Source organism: Astatotilapia calliptera, chromosome 2 (assembly GCF_900246225.1).
Source record: "Astatotilapia calliptera chromosome 2, fAstCal1.2, whole genome shotgun sequence".
Classification (NCBI taxonomy): domain Eukaryota; kingdom Metazoa; phylum Chordata; class Actinopteri; order Cichliformes; family Cichlidae; genus Astatotilapia; species Astatotilapia calliptera.
This window is the reverse complement of record NC_039303.1, coordinates 27,056,650-27,072,342: the sequence shown is the minus strand read 5'-3', so window position 1 is coordinate 27,072,342 and position 15,693 is coordinate 27,056,650. Positions and strand designations below refer to the sequence as shown.

Here is a 15,693-nt window from a genome sequence, read left to right as displayed (position 1 = left end):
GTGCATGCAGTGCGAGCTGACCTGCTTCAAAAAAATCTTTTGTCCAATCAGCCCACACCACAGATTACAATGCACGAGCTTCCAAAGCCCACAGCTGAGAATTTAATGTTACAGCTCATACAGATTTCTACTTCACGCTCAGCTGAGAGACATATTGTCTTACATTATTCATGCTGAAGTTGCATGAAATTCAATCCCTTTCAAAAGATAGAATCTAACCTGGGAGCTCTGCACGAACAGGAAATAAAGTGAAGACAGGAGGCAGGGAAATTGGCTTTAATGGGAGGATGAGTGAGATGAATAAGAAATAGGATCTATAGCACACACAGGAGGAGAGTCATCCCCAAGTACATTTTAGGGAATTAACTCCAAGTCGTTCTGTTATACAAGTCAAACATCGCCCTATCTGCACATGTGCAACTGCAAACAACCTGCCTTATACAGTAAACTACACCGTATGATGCTATTCCTTATCTATAGTGGCGTGCGCTTCAGTGTGGAGGGCGCACAAGCCTCAAAACATCAGGATATAATTTCAAATGTAAGCAGCAAAGCCCTCACATGACAGAAAAGGAGATCAGTATGCTCACTGTAGCTCTAAATCCCCACTGTTTGAATCCCACTCAGTCCCCTGCGGCTGCTTAGCAACCCCTCTCCAGCACAATATACTCCGAATTAACAGGGTAAAGCGTGACCGCTGCCTCCTCACAACCACGAGTCAAGGGTGCTCTCCCATCACCAACGCCTTCTCTCAGCACTGCAGCAATAAAAGCCGCGGCTTTATTACATCGTGGATCCAAAACCAAAACAACATGAAAAGCAAACACGAGACACGAAACAGTGTGAAACGTGGTTGGGGGCTCCGTGTGATGTGGACAGCAAGATTTATGGGATATTTCACACACAGCGCAAACAGGCAAGTACGTTTCAACTTGGTATCACAGATTCGGGTGATTGTGAACCCTTGAATGGCCCTCTCTCCCCATTTAAATAATTTCTCCTACACACATCTTATATTATGCACAATATATACAACAGGAGCTTGTGACCTACATAGAAATGCACATGCAGATGATGACATGCGCTGTCAATCCTTCACCTCTGCTTTGCACCTCACATTATCCAAACTCGATTTTCCACCCCAAGAAAACTTGGCTTCAGCGCAGTGTACTCTGATGACTCTACGGCAAATTCACTGAGCAGGCCTTAAGCACTATCACACGTCCCCAAAACCTCAGCCCCCCTCTGCTGCTATATAATCCAGAATAAAATGACTCAGTAATGAGGGTTCCAACTCTATAAACCGCAGGGAGAGCGCACTAAACGGAGACTTCGTTATGATATACATGTTCAATTACCATTATAACACGTGCAGAAAAAAGTAAAAGTGTTCATTAATGCATTTCTTAATATTTTTTTTTAATTAGTTCCTTTGGTAAAGAGATCAGTTTCACCGTGATGTCTGACCCTGGTGCTCAAAGGTTCAGTCAGAGTGCCGCTCAGATTCTAATTATTGCTCACTCAGCTCGAGTTTTCAAGCGTAACACCGGACAGGGGTGTAGTTAAGAGTGTAGATCACGCGCAGCTGTCACACACGACGAGCTTTCAAGTGACACAGCGACACCTTACCCCACCTCATCCATCTCACGGGATAAGCACGTCAGCTAAAAGTGTTAAATGTAAAAGGGGATTAATCTGTGATCTTAAAATTGCGTCACACCTCATCGCCAGCTGCACGTCGCCCGTGGCCGTATCAGAATTTCATGAAAAATTGCACAGATCCCCCCCCCCCCCTCTCTCTCTCTCTCCAATCATCCCGCTTTGCGTCCATCAGCTGAAAATGTCATTTTCCTTTAAGATGATGTAAGACATTACTACACGGGACGATTTTTTCCCATTCTCTCTCTCTCTTGCACAGCTTGGAGCAACGTTATCTTGAGCCTGCCGTCGGTCCAAACATTTCCGCACTCAGCAGTTTGGAGAGATGGATGCGCGCAGGAATCCCATCCTCCTCATCTGTGCGAGAAACCTCCTCGCGCATTTCAGTATCTCAGGAGCCGGGAGCGTGGCAGCAGAGCGATGAGGTGCATGCACATTTGTTTTTTTTTAATTCTTTATTTGAGTTTATCTGGCTGAACTGAGGGACAAACGCAAACCAGTGACGCTCTCCACTGAAACTTGAGCGGAGATGTATTCACTTTTTTGTGCTGTGAAATTTCTGAGTGAAGTGAGTATATTACATTTATCTGGAATCAAACTAGCAAATCAACGGGGTGGATGCGTGTAATTCGACGCTGGTTAGGATAATCGATTCCATTCAAAAGAAAAAAGAAAAGGATGCATCGTGGTGGGTAGGCACGTTTACGCACGGGGTTAAAGGATGTACTGTAGACACACCTTGGGATTGTTCTGTCATGAGATACTGGATGCGAGTGCTGCAGCTTGCATCGAGACTGTGTGTTAGCTCTGAGCGCATCGGCACCGTATGCAGCTACACCCTACACCCTGAACTTCTGGGACGTTTGCGCTCCGTGATCGAGACTCGGATTTCTTACAGGATCGGACAAAATGGCACTGAGCGAAAACTGCAAAACGCAACCCACAAAGGAGCAAGGCTCGGTGCAAAACCCTCCATCGGATGTGATTGAGCTAAACGTGGGTGGGCAGGTGTATTACACTCGTTATGGTACACTGGCAAGTTTTCCAAATTCTCTACTTGGGAAGCTGTTCTCTAACAAGAAGGGGTCCTCGAATGACTTGTCCCGGGACCTCAGAGGACGCTATTTTATAGACAGAGATGGGTTTCTGTTTCGGTATATCCTGGATTACCTTAGAGACAAGCAAGTCGTCCTCCCTGATCACTTTCCTGAAAGAGGAAGGTTGAAAAGGGAGGCGGAATACTTTCAGCTGCCAGATTTAGTCAAACTTTTGTCATCCGAGGACTCAAAACTATTCGCAGACGACTTGTACTACAGCGATTTGGATGATGCGTCGCAGGGCAGCGACCAGAGGTATTATCCCTCTTACTCCTTTGACAGGAGGTACGGCTACATCACGGTCGCCCTCAAAGGCGTTTGCGCAGCGGGAGGCAGAGAAAATCAAAGTGATGCCAAGGCCAGAAAGTTACCGAGAATCTTCATTAGTAGCAGAATTGGCTTGGCGAAAGAAGTGTTTGGAGACGCCCTGAATGAGAACAGGGACACGGACAGACCTCCGGACCGATACACCTGCAGATTTTACCTCAAGTTCAGACACCTGGAGAGGGCGTTTGACATGCTGTCAGAGAGCGGCTTTCATATTGTGGCCTGCAATTCGTCCCTGACCACGTCCCCGATCGCTCATTACCCGGATGACAGGGTCTGGTCCAATTACGCACAGTACATCTTCTACCGTGAGTGAAGATTTATTCCCACTCTGTTCTCTTAGAAGTGCTAACAAGCTGAGCTGGAGGCTTTCTGACCTTCAGGAGTAATCATAAGGCAACCATCACCAAAGTAAAACACAAACAACCCCAAATACGAATTAAAAATAAAGAAAACAAACGATTAAACAGGAACTAATGCCCTCCCCTCTCGCCCCCTCTAATAAATCCACATCCACATGTAATGCCTATCAGGAAGGGGTTTTTTCACATGAAAAGACCATCCTGCTAGTTTGCCACACGACAGTCAGTGTGATTTGAAGATTTACAAGGGTTGCTCACACCGCCAGGAGGCACGGTCGGATTGCAGCATTATCCTTTTAAATATTTGCATCCCTTACAGTGACTGACTTAAAACATGTGTTCTGGGTCCGAGATAAGAGGCAAACCTGCCTACGGCCCTCGGAGGAGTTGAGTCACAATGCTGCTACACTTAAAGTACACATGCGTCATGCGTAAACATGTCTTATTGCTCACATTTTTGCCAGCCGCTGGGCGATGAATAATATAGCACCAGCGGGCGGGGGGGAAATCACATGGATGCTGCTACTGCCACTTGTCTTGAATCAGCTTGTCTTTTCTTTTCTTTTTTTTATTTGGAGACAAAGTTTGTTCATCAGCAAATAACCTAATTAGCTGCAAATATGGCTTGTCCCGTTGCGGAGGGAGGAGTTGGAGCATATGGCCAATTAAAAAGCACTTTGTTCATTATTCTGAACGGCTCCCCTTAGAAGAGCTGAATTAAATCCAGTTGGTGGGTCAGAGTTGGAGGTGCAAGGTGGACTGAGGAAGACATGACATATGGTTTGGTAATGATTTACCAATAGCTTTGTTAATACGAGGTAATTATCACAGAGGGCTCTGCCTTGACCTGAGAAAACATCCAACCAGGCAGCTAGCAGGGTTTTCCTGAGTCATTCAACATTCTGGAGCACAACAACATATGGTGTAGGTGTTCACCCCATTCCCCATTAAGAAACACTGTTCTGGGTCATGGGACAGCAGGAGGTGGAGAGAAGGTGGGAAGAGACAGAGGAGAAAATAAGAGCGAAGAGCAAAAACGGGAAAAGAGAGGCACAATGTAAGAAGCCAAGCTGAAGTGAAGGGAAGAAAGGGGAGGCTGGCAGATGGAGGAGAGAGCTGCCGAGCGGGAGGGATGAGGGAGTAAAAGTTGCATGAGACCTGGCCATGGGGAGAAAGAACTGAGGCAGAAAGAAGAGAGAGGCAGTGGGAGCAAAAATAGATTAAAGTAAGGATCAGACAGGGAAGTTCATTGAGGCCGTGGGAGCGGGGAAGGGGGGAAAAAAAGAAAAAAACGGGGTGGTAAAACATGGAAGCACAGGGAGAGACAGGCTGGGTTTTCATTAGAAGACAGTGGATGAGGGGATAGCACAGGGATAGATAGATAGATAGATAGATAGATAGATAGATAGATAGATAGATAGATAGATAGATAGATAGATAGATAGATAGATAGATAGATAGATAGATAGATAGATAGATAGATAGATAGATAGATAGATAGATGATAGGGTGATGTATAGGCACATCAAAGGTAGACAGGCGGGACAGGCCTTTCTTCACAGCAGCACAGCGGCCTGCATCCACTCTCAAAACTAATACTGTAACCTGATTCTAAATGTGGGACGCTGGCTGGCCTAGGGCAGGTAGTCCTAAGCTAAGAATGCATGTAGACAAGTGCACCTTCGGGGATGGCAGAAAACAGATGTGCTTTGTTGTTGTTTGTTGTTTTCAGCTGAACATTTTACTGCTCTCTTTTTATATACCCTCTCCTCCTTCTAACAGAGACTCACATAGTGGGGAAAATGGTCAGAGGGAGGATGGGTTTGTTGAGTCTCTAAGAAGAGCAATCCAGCGCGGTAAGAAAAAAAAGAAAATGGAAGAAAAAAAAAAACGGAGGACTTCCTTCCAGCCTGTCAGTTTCTTAGCATCATCCGTGTTGCTCTTCTTGTTAAATGCGTCAGTTGTTTTCTGGCTCCACTGTCTGGCAGCATTAGTGTGGACTCCACATATTCACAAGCTTTTCTGTTAACAGTCAGGGGACTTTTTCCTCTCATCATGTTAAGACACTCTTATCTCAGTTATTGTCATCCTCACCTGCGCTGTAGAATATGCTGCCAGCTTCTCCTCAAACTAAAACAAATGATATTTTCATCTAAAAGGGCAATCTCCTCAGGAGGCTGCAGCCATGATGAATGATTCACATTTAGCCAAGCATGACTTGGACACCTTTTGAATAAACAACTGAAACTGCTAATGAACACACAGAGCGAACAGGACTGGGATCAGTACTTTGCTTTTAGAGGCTCATCCGGTCAACCGGGATCTTGCTTTGCAAGTTAGTCGTAATAGCAAGACAGTAAGGTGATTGAAGTCATACATAAAAAGTCATCATGAGATGAAAAATATCAATTATTTAAAATCCCAAGTCAAAACTGTGCAATTTAAAAGCTAAAAATGATTAAATCATAAGTAAAATATTTGATAAAAGTCAAAATTATAGCTTACTTAATCAAAATGAGAAGAGAAAAAACAGAAAAAATGGGAAAGATCATAAATTTTTGAGTGAGGAATTTAAATGTGGACGTCGTCATATTCTGACATTTTCAATTACACCCTGTGCAGAGAAATTTGACTCAGTACATCAAAATATTAACCTACTTTGAGCATTTTAATTATATCATTACACACTTTTCACCCCCCTCCCTTTGACTTGCAGAAATGGCCTTATATAAGCGATTCTGTCAAGTGACATCCCAGGCAGAGACGTAGGTTGTTTAGCATGATAGACATGTTTGCTGTTTTCCACTGGTAGTGACAACATTATCGTTGTAGTGATTAAAAACTCTAACCTCCCAGCTGGCAATTGGGACCGGTCCCCTCACTGCTAATTATCTCCGGGGAAAGAGGGGAGTGCTGCTGCTAATTAAAAAGCAATCTGTGATCCCAAAATATTTCCTCAACTGCCGTCATCCACCGAGGAAGAAAAAAAACAAACTCCCTATTTAAAGAGACACTCTAGGCACCATTACACCATAGGAGAACTTTCAGGCAATTCATAAATGAAAACTAGCTGTCATCTTGGACTAAATATCATCCTAGCCTGCTCATCGGCGAAACCAGAGACATGCTCATCTTTCCCACTTTGAAAGAGCGGTGCAGAGAGCCTTGTCAAAATGGGAGATTTGTACAGTAAAGATGGAGGATGATTGTACTTCCTCTAGTCTGTTAATATAACTGTGCAGTCTTCATTTAAGCTGTGAAAGAGATGATGTTTGCCCATAATGGCTCCTGAACAATGGCCACAAATCGGCAGGGAGAGACAGTGAAAGTAATCAATTGCTTGGGCGTAATGGAGGCAGAGATTGGACCGTCCCTGAGCTCCCACGGAGCCTGGTTGGAGTCTGGATGGATTGGCAGTGCCTACAAGAGATGGATGGTGTTCCCATGAATAACTCGTACACGTCTTAAAGAGCACCTGGGCGGAAAAATGGTTGGAAGCAAGGCGAGGTTTGTGTGCATGTGCCATTTTTTTCCATCTCCCAAAGGTAACCGAACTTTGTGCGTGACATCAGCTCACGCAGGCAATCTGCTCCACCCTGGGAGTAAAGTATGAGTTTATTAAACATCTCAAAGGGAAAATCGAGTCTTTGAAATCAATCGCTCTTTGAAAGATTATGTTGTGGCCTGTTTTGCGGCCCTGCCGCATGGTTTCTAAATGTTTGACCTTCTACAAGCTTTTACGATTTCTACCCAGTTTTAACCTAATTTTCCTACAACACAAAGAGCTAGAACCCAACATGAAAGCTGGAATTGTTCATGTTTAAGACTGTCTGTGCATACTGATTGTCCTCTGGTTTAAGTATACTGTAACACAAGTGTGTGACAAACTAATAAAGATTGTCATTGATGATGGATTTTAATCAGTCTTAAGCAAGTTGTACACTGAAATGAAAAGACTGGTCAAGCTTCAGATTTTAAACTTTGTTGCTACTTACCATGTTTTACTTCAGACAAACTGAAAAAAAAAATTTGAGTACATATTTAGGTCTTCACATCACTTTTTTACCGAACATATATGCAAATAATCACATTTTTAATAACTGCCGGGAGGTTTCGTGGTGATATCTACATGTATTAGTTAGAAAAATTGCCATAAAGTGTGTGAAATTCTACAGTGCATAACTTTAAATGCTGTTTACTTGGAAAAAAGTTCATTCTCATACTCTGAGCCAGAAAGAAACCGTTCCAGTTTTATTCCCATCTTTATTCCGAAGGTCATTACACATGGGCTGTATTCATACATCATTCATAGCCTGATTTATAGAACATTTTGTTCCAAAAAAGATGGTGAAAATCTATTTTTTTTTCTAGCTGTTTAGAATTTCTTTTCTGTTTTATTGAGTAATAAAACCCCAAATTCCCTCTGTATAGACCCTACAGTCTATATCAGCAAACTGAAACACAACTTTTTTAGCTGACTTCATCCAATAAAATATATTGTTGTTCTGAAACATTTTGTGCACACTGCCTGGGATTCAGACATAATCGTTAACCGTTAATCAGCTAAGCAGGTTTTATGATTGTATCTAACCCTTTTCTCATATTTCTCTGAAGACTCTCCCCCCTTAATGGAATTGTGCAGGCAGCACTTACACAGAAGTTATTATTTTGGTCTCTGCTTCTGCTATTTCTGCTCTTTGAATCTGCTGGAGAGCAGGTATAACAGCTCTTTCTGTCTGACATTTAACACCTTTACGATCCCTCCAGAGATACTTAATGGCTGCTCGGGTGTGAAAGTCTTCACATTATGGACAGGACTGAGTGTTTTCTGAAGAAAAGGGGATCCCCTGTGTTGGTATGCAGAAGGAGACCGTTGTATATTAGTCACTGGCATGTTATAGGTTTTTTGAAGGTGTGTGGCATTCTGCAGTCACCAACCAGTTCATTGGGTTGAACTTTTGCCTTTAGAACATTTTTCGTGCCATAGACAGATCTGGTGACTGTGGAAGTCATTTGAGTACAGTGAACCCTTTGTCAAGTTCAAGGAAGCAGTTTGAGATTATTTGAGTTCTGTGACATGAAAATCCTGCTGCAAGCAGCCATCATGGATGAGTACACTGTAGTCATAAAGTGATGGACATGGTCAGCAACAATACTTTCGGCTGTCTTTTTTTTAAAGACATTTTAAAGACTTTATTTAATCTTGTTACAGCAGCACAAGGGTCAGGAAGAAAAAGTGAATTAGAAACATATTATAAAAAAATAAGATGAAATAGGTATAATAGTGTACAAAAATACGTACAAATATGCACAAATTGTTACTATATCGAGTAAGACCCTGTATACTCAATGCTCATGTGGAACTAAGGGACCGAAAGAGTACCAAAAAGTCCCATTGTTCCATTTTGACGAGCCCGTTTGAACTGTAGCCTCAGCTTCCTGTTCTTAGCTGATGACACTTGCACTTGCTGTGGTCTTCTGCTGCTATAACCAATCTGCTGCCATGCCATGTAGACGGTGTCTACATGTCTAAATACACCTAGCTGCTGACATGTGATTGACTAATTTGATATTGGAGGTAACAAACAGTTGAATGGGTGTACCTAATAAAGTGGCCAGTGAATGTAGTTGATAAAGTATGCACAGTCTCGTACTCAAACTCATTGTTCAGTGTACTTTCTTAGATTTCCCTCTTTGACTAAAACCAACCTGACAGGGAGAGGGACCACAAACCCCTACCCCCCAAGTTCTCCTGAGGCATCATTTAAGGGATGAATAGAGCACTGCAAACTACTCGGGACACGTCCTCCCTTCATCTCGCTTCATTAGTGCTTGTGCAGAAGAGGGGTGTGGCTCTGGGTCAGAGGACAGGCCTACAGGGAGAGGCTGATATAGACATTTCAATCTGCCTGCTATGCTTGTTCATCTCCCTGTCAGGGAGACACTCAGCGGACAGCCACCCTCTGACTCGGGAGGGGAGAGCACCCGCTTGTCATTAACAATCAGCCAGTCATGCTGTCACTGTCCTCATGGAAGGGAGATAATTTCAGCCAGAGCAATGAAAAACAACAAGCCATGCTTTGTGTCCTTGAATTAGGTCACGTAGTCCTTTTTTGGGACGGGTTACCCCAACTTCCCAGCTCTTTCTCATCACTGCTGCCAATAATGGTTGTTTCAGTACATTAGGGTGGCTGCATGGAGGTAATTAATATTGACAAATTCAAATGTATGCAAATATTACAGACTTTATTATACACGGCAGGAGGTTTGACACAAACTGCTTAAGTGATACTTCTGCGGCAAATAAGACTATCTTGGTGAAATGGATTACCCTCTCCGTGTAAGGACAATCGCTGCCTTTGCAAGACAATTCTTTATTTTTCTGCTCCAAGGACATGCTGACCTAAATTGTGAGCTAACAAGCATGTAAACTACTTCCTGAGGCAGGAAGATATATATATATATATATATATATATATAGATAGATAGATAGATAGATAGATAGATAGATAGATAGATAGATAGATAGATAGATAGATAGATAGATAGATAGATAGATAGATAGATAGATAGATAGATAGATAGATAGATAGATAGATAGATAGATAGATAGATTTGTGTAACTGGATATAGAGGTTGAAAAATATAAGATGAGAAAGTTGTATGAGCTTACTCTCTGAATAGCTGCATGACGCATGAATATACACATTCATCCTCCAACACCAAGTTAATAAACGGGCCAATTTTCTACATTTTTTCTTTTTTCTTTTTTTTGTTTTGCTTCACGCCCAAAGTCTTGGCCTGAAAATATTATTTCATAAGAGAAAACACAGCAACTGGAGCTTCATACTCTCAGGTCTCACAGGCTTCTCTTGTGTTTGCACAAATAACAGACAGTAATGAAAGTGAACAGAAGCAGACGTGTTTATTTCAGAATTTTTAAAGTATCTTTGTGCCTGACTCCAACAGCTTTGATGTGAAATGCTCTTTGTGTGTGTGTGTTCCAAACTTTCATCCGTGTAGATTGAGGGCACAGTTCACACCATATTCACATTTAAAAAGCAGATCTGGGTCACTCACATCTGAACGGGACATAAATTGCATTCTGGCCTTGTGGATTTGTACTATAACAATGTTCTTGTTGCCTTTTTTAAAAAAAAATTATTTTGCCTCTCAACTTTCACCACACGATTGTGCAGAGTCTCTTTCAGATTGCATGACTGGAGCACAGCGCTGCTCTGCCTTTAAAGCTGCCATCATCAGACACCCCTGATGACTCAGTTTAGGAGCACAGTTAAAACCAATCTCTCCTCCTCCCCCCAGTGTCTGGCAAGAATTCCTCTGACATTTTGCATTTGAGTTTGTCAGATCGCTGTGCCTTCAGTCATGTCCTACTTTTCTGCCATTTAAAACCTTTAAACACCTATAAGCGAATGCACAGTTCGCCAGAACCGTGTAAACCTGGCCTCTGCAGGCACGGGGACAAGCGTTCCCGCTCTCCTCAGAGGTGGAGAGGATACCCGGTGTGACAGGCCTGCTCGCGCCCCGTGCTCTGTGCAGAGCTCGACTCCCTCTCTCTGTGTTATTTATGAGAAGTGCAGGCACAGCCCAAGTCTGAGGACCAGCCCTAGTCAGTTAATGTGGTTGGAATATGAGCTTTTAGACGGGGTGTATAGATCTGAGAAAAAAAGACAAAAAACACATTACAATCAATGGCTTCCCTGAAAAGATACCAGAGTGTATCACACCCACCTAGTTGTTTAAATGCACCTGTGTTTCCTGAAAGTCTCTTAGTTGTTTACTGACTAGGCTCTGACGGCAGAAATAAGAACCTCACAACTTCTCCCCAAACGCTCAGATTTGTCTTTGTGTTACTGGCTGCGTGGCAAGAGCCCATTTCCGTATCCATGCTCCAGCAACATGAATTGTTATGGAAAACAAAAATAAAAAGGCAAAAACAGGTGCTTCTCAACCTCATCGGCGGCTTTGATACAATCCATTCCCCTGCATGGGCTCAGAAATTTCATGCTGCTATTATTGGGTGTTGGCTAGTTTCCTAAACGGGTTTCCCCCTCTGGACTACAGCATCCATCCATTTCGAAACAATGCTCAGCCTCCTCCTCTTCATCCTCCTTGCTAAAGAGCCTGCATCCATTTGCCTGGTGCTGTTTGTCTGCCGGATTCAGTGGGATTCATTATGTGGAAAGGGGAGGGGTAGGATTGGCATGCTGATTGGCCTCTTTACTCATGGATTAGCCATTAAAAAGCTGTTAGTGACTCTCTCACTATCAGCGCAATGCAATCATCGTGCTACAGATAAGGTCATTATTACTGTCTGCGCAGAGAGGTTAAAATCCCCCTTGAACTATGCTCAGTTTAAATTGGCGCGTGCACTGGAGGGAGTAATGGACAAATTATTGCTCCCTCTGAGATATCACTGCTATGTGGTCTGTATGATAACACTGGGGGGAGAGCCATTAATATGTTTCTGTGTCCGCGAGTTTATTCCTCATATGCTGGTGTTTACGCATTTCAACCTAAATGAGACATACTGTGGCTATTTTTGGAAATGAAAGACAGCTACAGTGTTTGCTGCCTTTACTTGAACACTTCACAAGCCAGCGGGCAGTACTGTACAGTCCATAATTAGCCGTGTAGGAGGATGTGAGATGAGACAAGAAGAAGGTACGGGCAGAAAAACAAAAGACTACAAAAAAATCTTTAGTTTGTACCTGTTTGCTGCTCGCTGCAGAGCGTGAGTCACTGTTCCCAAAATTCATGATAAGAGATTGCAGCACATCAGAGGTCTACATACATCCACCCATCCTGCAACATGCACTGACCTGACTCTAACACCAGCTGAGATAAATTGTGCTTTGTTTGCCTACATTTTCCTGGCCCGGTGGCTCCCCCAGAGGTGTAAAACATAATCCCAGACTTATTTGACTGAGTGATCCGAAAACACAAAAATCATGCGCCACCTCCTTGGCAGCCAGGGTTACAGCTCCAATAAGAAGCTGCAACAGCAGAGCAGATTGCTTTGGCTCCGAGACAAGCTTCGCCTTGGGAAAAGGTCTTTAAGGGAGTCGCACTGAGCTGCACTGAGCTCCGAGGTTCTCCTTATCAGGGGATGCAATATGCACAGCCCACCAGCTCTTTGAAATTCAGCAATTAAATGTCAAAGCCAATACCTCGCATGTTCTTACAGCTGTGGCCTTTTTTGAATAATTGAAAGATACTCGTGTGGACACCGAAACTGCTGTGCAGGCATTTGTCAGCATTTGCTTGTTCACTCCAACTGTTTCGGTCGATTACTGTGGGGATTTGTCTCCGTAAAGACTGTTTGCGGTGGTTTTCTGCAAACTGCATGTGGTCGGACCCCACTGACAAACCTTTTTGCATTGTCTTGTAGGCGGACCTTCTCGGTGGTCGTCCTCTCACTGTGACTGCTGCTGCAAGAGCCACAAAAGCGAGCGCGAGGGAGAGAGCGGCACATCCTACAACGACCTCTCCACGTCCTGCTCCGAGACCCAGTCAGAGGCCAGTTCCCCTCAAGGAACCGTGATCTGCGGGCCCGTGAGCCGGCACTCCAACATTCAGACGCTGGACCGGCCGGTGCCTAAAGGGCCGGTTCACATGCTGCAGCAGGCGGAGATGCGCCGCAAGACTGACATGCTCCGTGTGAGAACCTTTGGAGTGCGGGAGCGAGAGGCTGCGAAAAGGAAAGCGAACAAGGAGAAGATGACTCCCGAGCAGGAGCTGGAGAAATGTATCCAAGACTTCCAGCGCATTAGGATTCCCGATCACTTTCCGGAAAGGAAGTACATGTGGCAATCAGAGCTTCTGAGGAAGTACCATCTCTAAATATATGAGTGGAGGAGAGGCAAGAGAGAGTGAGAGATGGTGCCGTAGTATCATTTAACCATCAGTGGAGAGCATTAAACTGCATAGGCAATACACTGCACCCTCTAAGACACATACTGTACTAGAAAAAAAACAAAACAAAACTGTGGCCACTTTCCTGCCAGGATGACTAGCCAAGCACACACAGTATGAGGCAGTGTGAGTCATTTATTTGTGAGGTATGCACAGTGTTGTGTACGATATGCACATGTGTAAATCAGGTTTCTCCTGCTGGGGCTGACATCACACACACACACCCTGTTCTCGCTTCGCGGAGCTGAGAGGCAGGAAACACTACCACTGACAACAAAGCAACCTCAGGGGCAACATCATTTCAGTTCATCAACTCACCACATACTGTATGTGCAATAGCCCACAATAGCTATTTTCTAAATGGATGTACCCAGATGGTGCTGTGAGTTAGCAACGGATTATCACTATACGTCACCGACGCAACATATACTTATAGTACGCTTTGAAAGCAGCACTGCATGTCATTTCACTCTTATCATAATTATGCAATATCAAGCAAAGTTTAAATTCACCGTTTCGTGTGACAGGTAAAAGTGGCGTGTCAGGACCGAGGCCGACTTCACCGAAGAAAGCACTGCCTAGATCTGTTTTGCCATTGTGAAACTTTTTGTCCATTGACGTCATTATGTGTTGGATAGCTGATGTTGTGTAGGTAGAGTGTATAATGCCAATGGATACTGATCTAATCCTTGATTGTATGTGTGCATAAAAAAAGTAAATAAATGAGTAAGAATTCTGTTCCTTCAAAATGAGCCTTCTTCAAAACTTTTACAACTTTTAACAAATGATGACCTACTTCAGTACTTACACTTGCTATTTTGTTTCTAAGAGTGCTTTAAGAGATTGATATAGCTTCTGGGTCTGAGAAGCCAACGCAGCAGTACCTTTAACCTGCATTCCTTCTAATGGCCAGCAGCTCATTTTGTAACTCATGGTGGTTATTATAGTCAGAAAGAAGGATTATCCAGGGTGTGTGTGTGTGTGTACTTAGTTTTACAGTTAAACCTGCCCCTCCCTCATCATGTCCTGTCTCAAAGCACCAAGACTCTGATGGCAAAAACGAGACGCTATTTCTATCTTATATATTGTCTGTGGTTTACTTTAATAAATATAGCTACTGAAAATGCCCGAGTATCTACGTAGTGCAACCTGGTAACTTGTGAGGTCAACAAAGAGGCTATTGTGCACAGATATGAATAGAGATGTACCTTCAAAGTTTGGTTAATTTTTCATGCCCACCTTGAAACTAGTGATCCTGCTTTCAGGTTTTGAAGTTGCATGATCATCCGGTACTGTGTGAAAGCCTCGAGCCACTTCTCATTTCTTTATATTTTACTTCGAATGAGCATTGGGTGCTTTGTGGCCTTAAAAATTTTGAGGAAATTGGACATGTAGAAGACAAACAAAAAGAAGAAGTGGCAGGCCTAAAAAAATAAATACATTCATGTTCTTAAGAAATGGAAAAAAAAATCCAAAAGAACAGACCAAACAGTCAAAACAACACAACTGACAAAACTGTTCATCTGCTCAAGTTCCTCAAACATTATACTGCTAATATATCTGGTTAGCTAGCTCAGTGCTGTAAGCTAGTAATTCTTCTAAAGTAAAGCAGTTTCCTGTGTTTTTAAGCTAACGTGTGTGTGTGTGTGTGTTTACTTTTACAATTAATCATGTCCTGTCTCAAAGCACCAAGACTGATGGCAAAAACGAGACGCTATTTCTATCTTTTATATTGTCTGTGGTTTACTTTAACAAGTATAGCTACTGAAAGTGCCCGAGTACCTACGTAGTGCAACCTGGTAACTTGTGAGGTCAACAAAGAGGCTATTGTGCACAGATATGAATGAAGTCGTACCTTCAAAGTCTGGTTAATTTTTCATGCCCACCTTGAAACTGGTGATCCTGCTTTCAGGTTTTGAAGTTGCATGATCATCCAGGCTACCATCTTTGCTACTATCAGCTTGTTGCTAAAACATAACAATTTGTTACCATTTCTGTGAATCAGTGAAAAATGCCAACAATAACCTAGTTTGTCAATAATCTAGTCAATAACCAAATGTTATACTAAAAAACAAGAGGCAGTTTTCTCTATTAACACCACATCTGGGTATTTAGTTGACATTTGTTGTGTGTTGCTCCAAGCAGCTTGCTGAGCTTAGACTGTTTCAGTTTTTTCATGTAAGCCATGGTGTTGACATCAACAATTCATGGGGCCCATACCCTCTGTTGTAGGGCTAATTGCTGTTTTTGCAAAATAGCTTTTTATTGTTTTGATTAGAGTCCTTGTTGTGCTGGAGACCATAAATTTGATC

At 43.1% G+C, this 15,693-nt stretch overlaps 1 protein-coding gene across 1 annotated transcript; it reads left to right on the top strand.

The window, feature by feature from the left end:
• Positions 1 to 1,902: 1,902 nt before the first annotated feature.
• On the top strand, positions 1,903 to 14,119 carry kctd16a (potassium channel tetramerization domain containing 16a). Its single transcript, XM_026191173.1, has 2 exons — positions 1,903 to 3,391; positions 12,858 to 14,119. The coding sequence occupies exons 1-2, from the start codon at positions 2,569 to 2,571 to the stop codon at positions 13,307 to 13,309; spliced, it is 1,275 nt and encodes a 424-aa protein (XP_026046958.1). The 5' UTR covers positions 1,903 to 2,568; the 3' UTR covers positions 13,310 to 14,119.
• Positions 14,120 to 15,693: the final 1,574 nt, after the last annotated feature.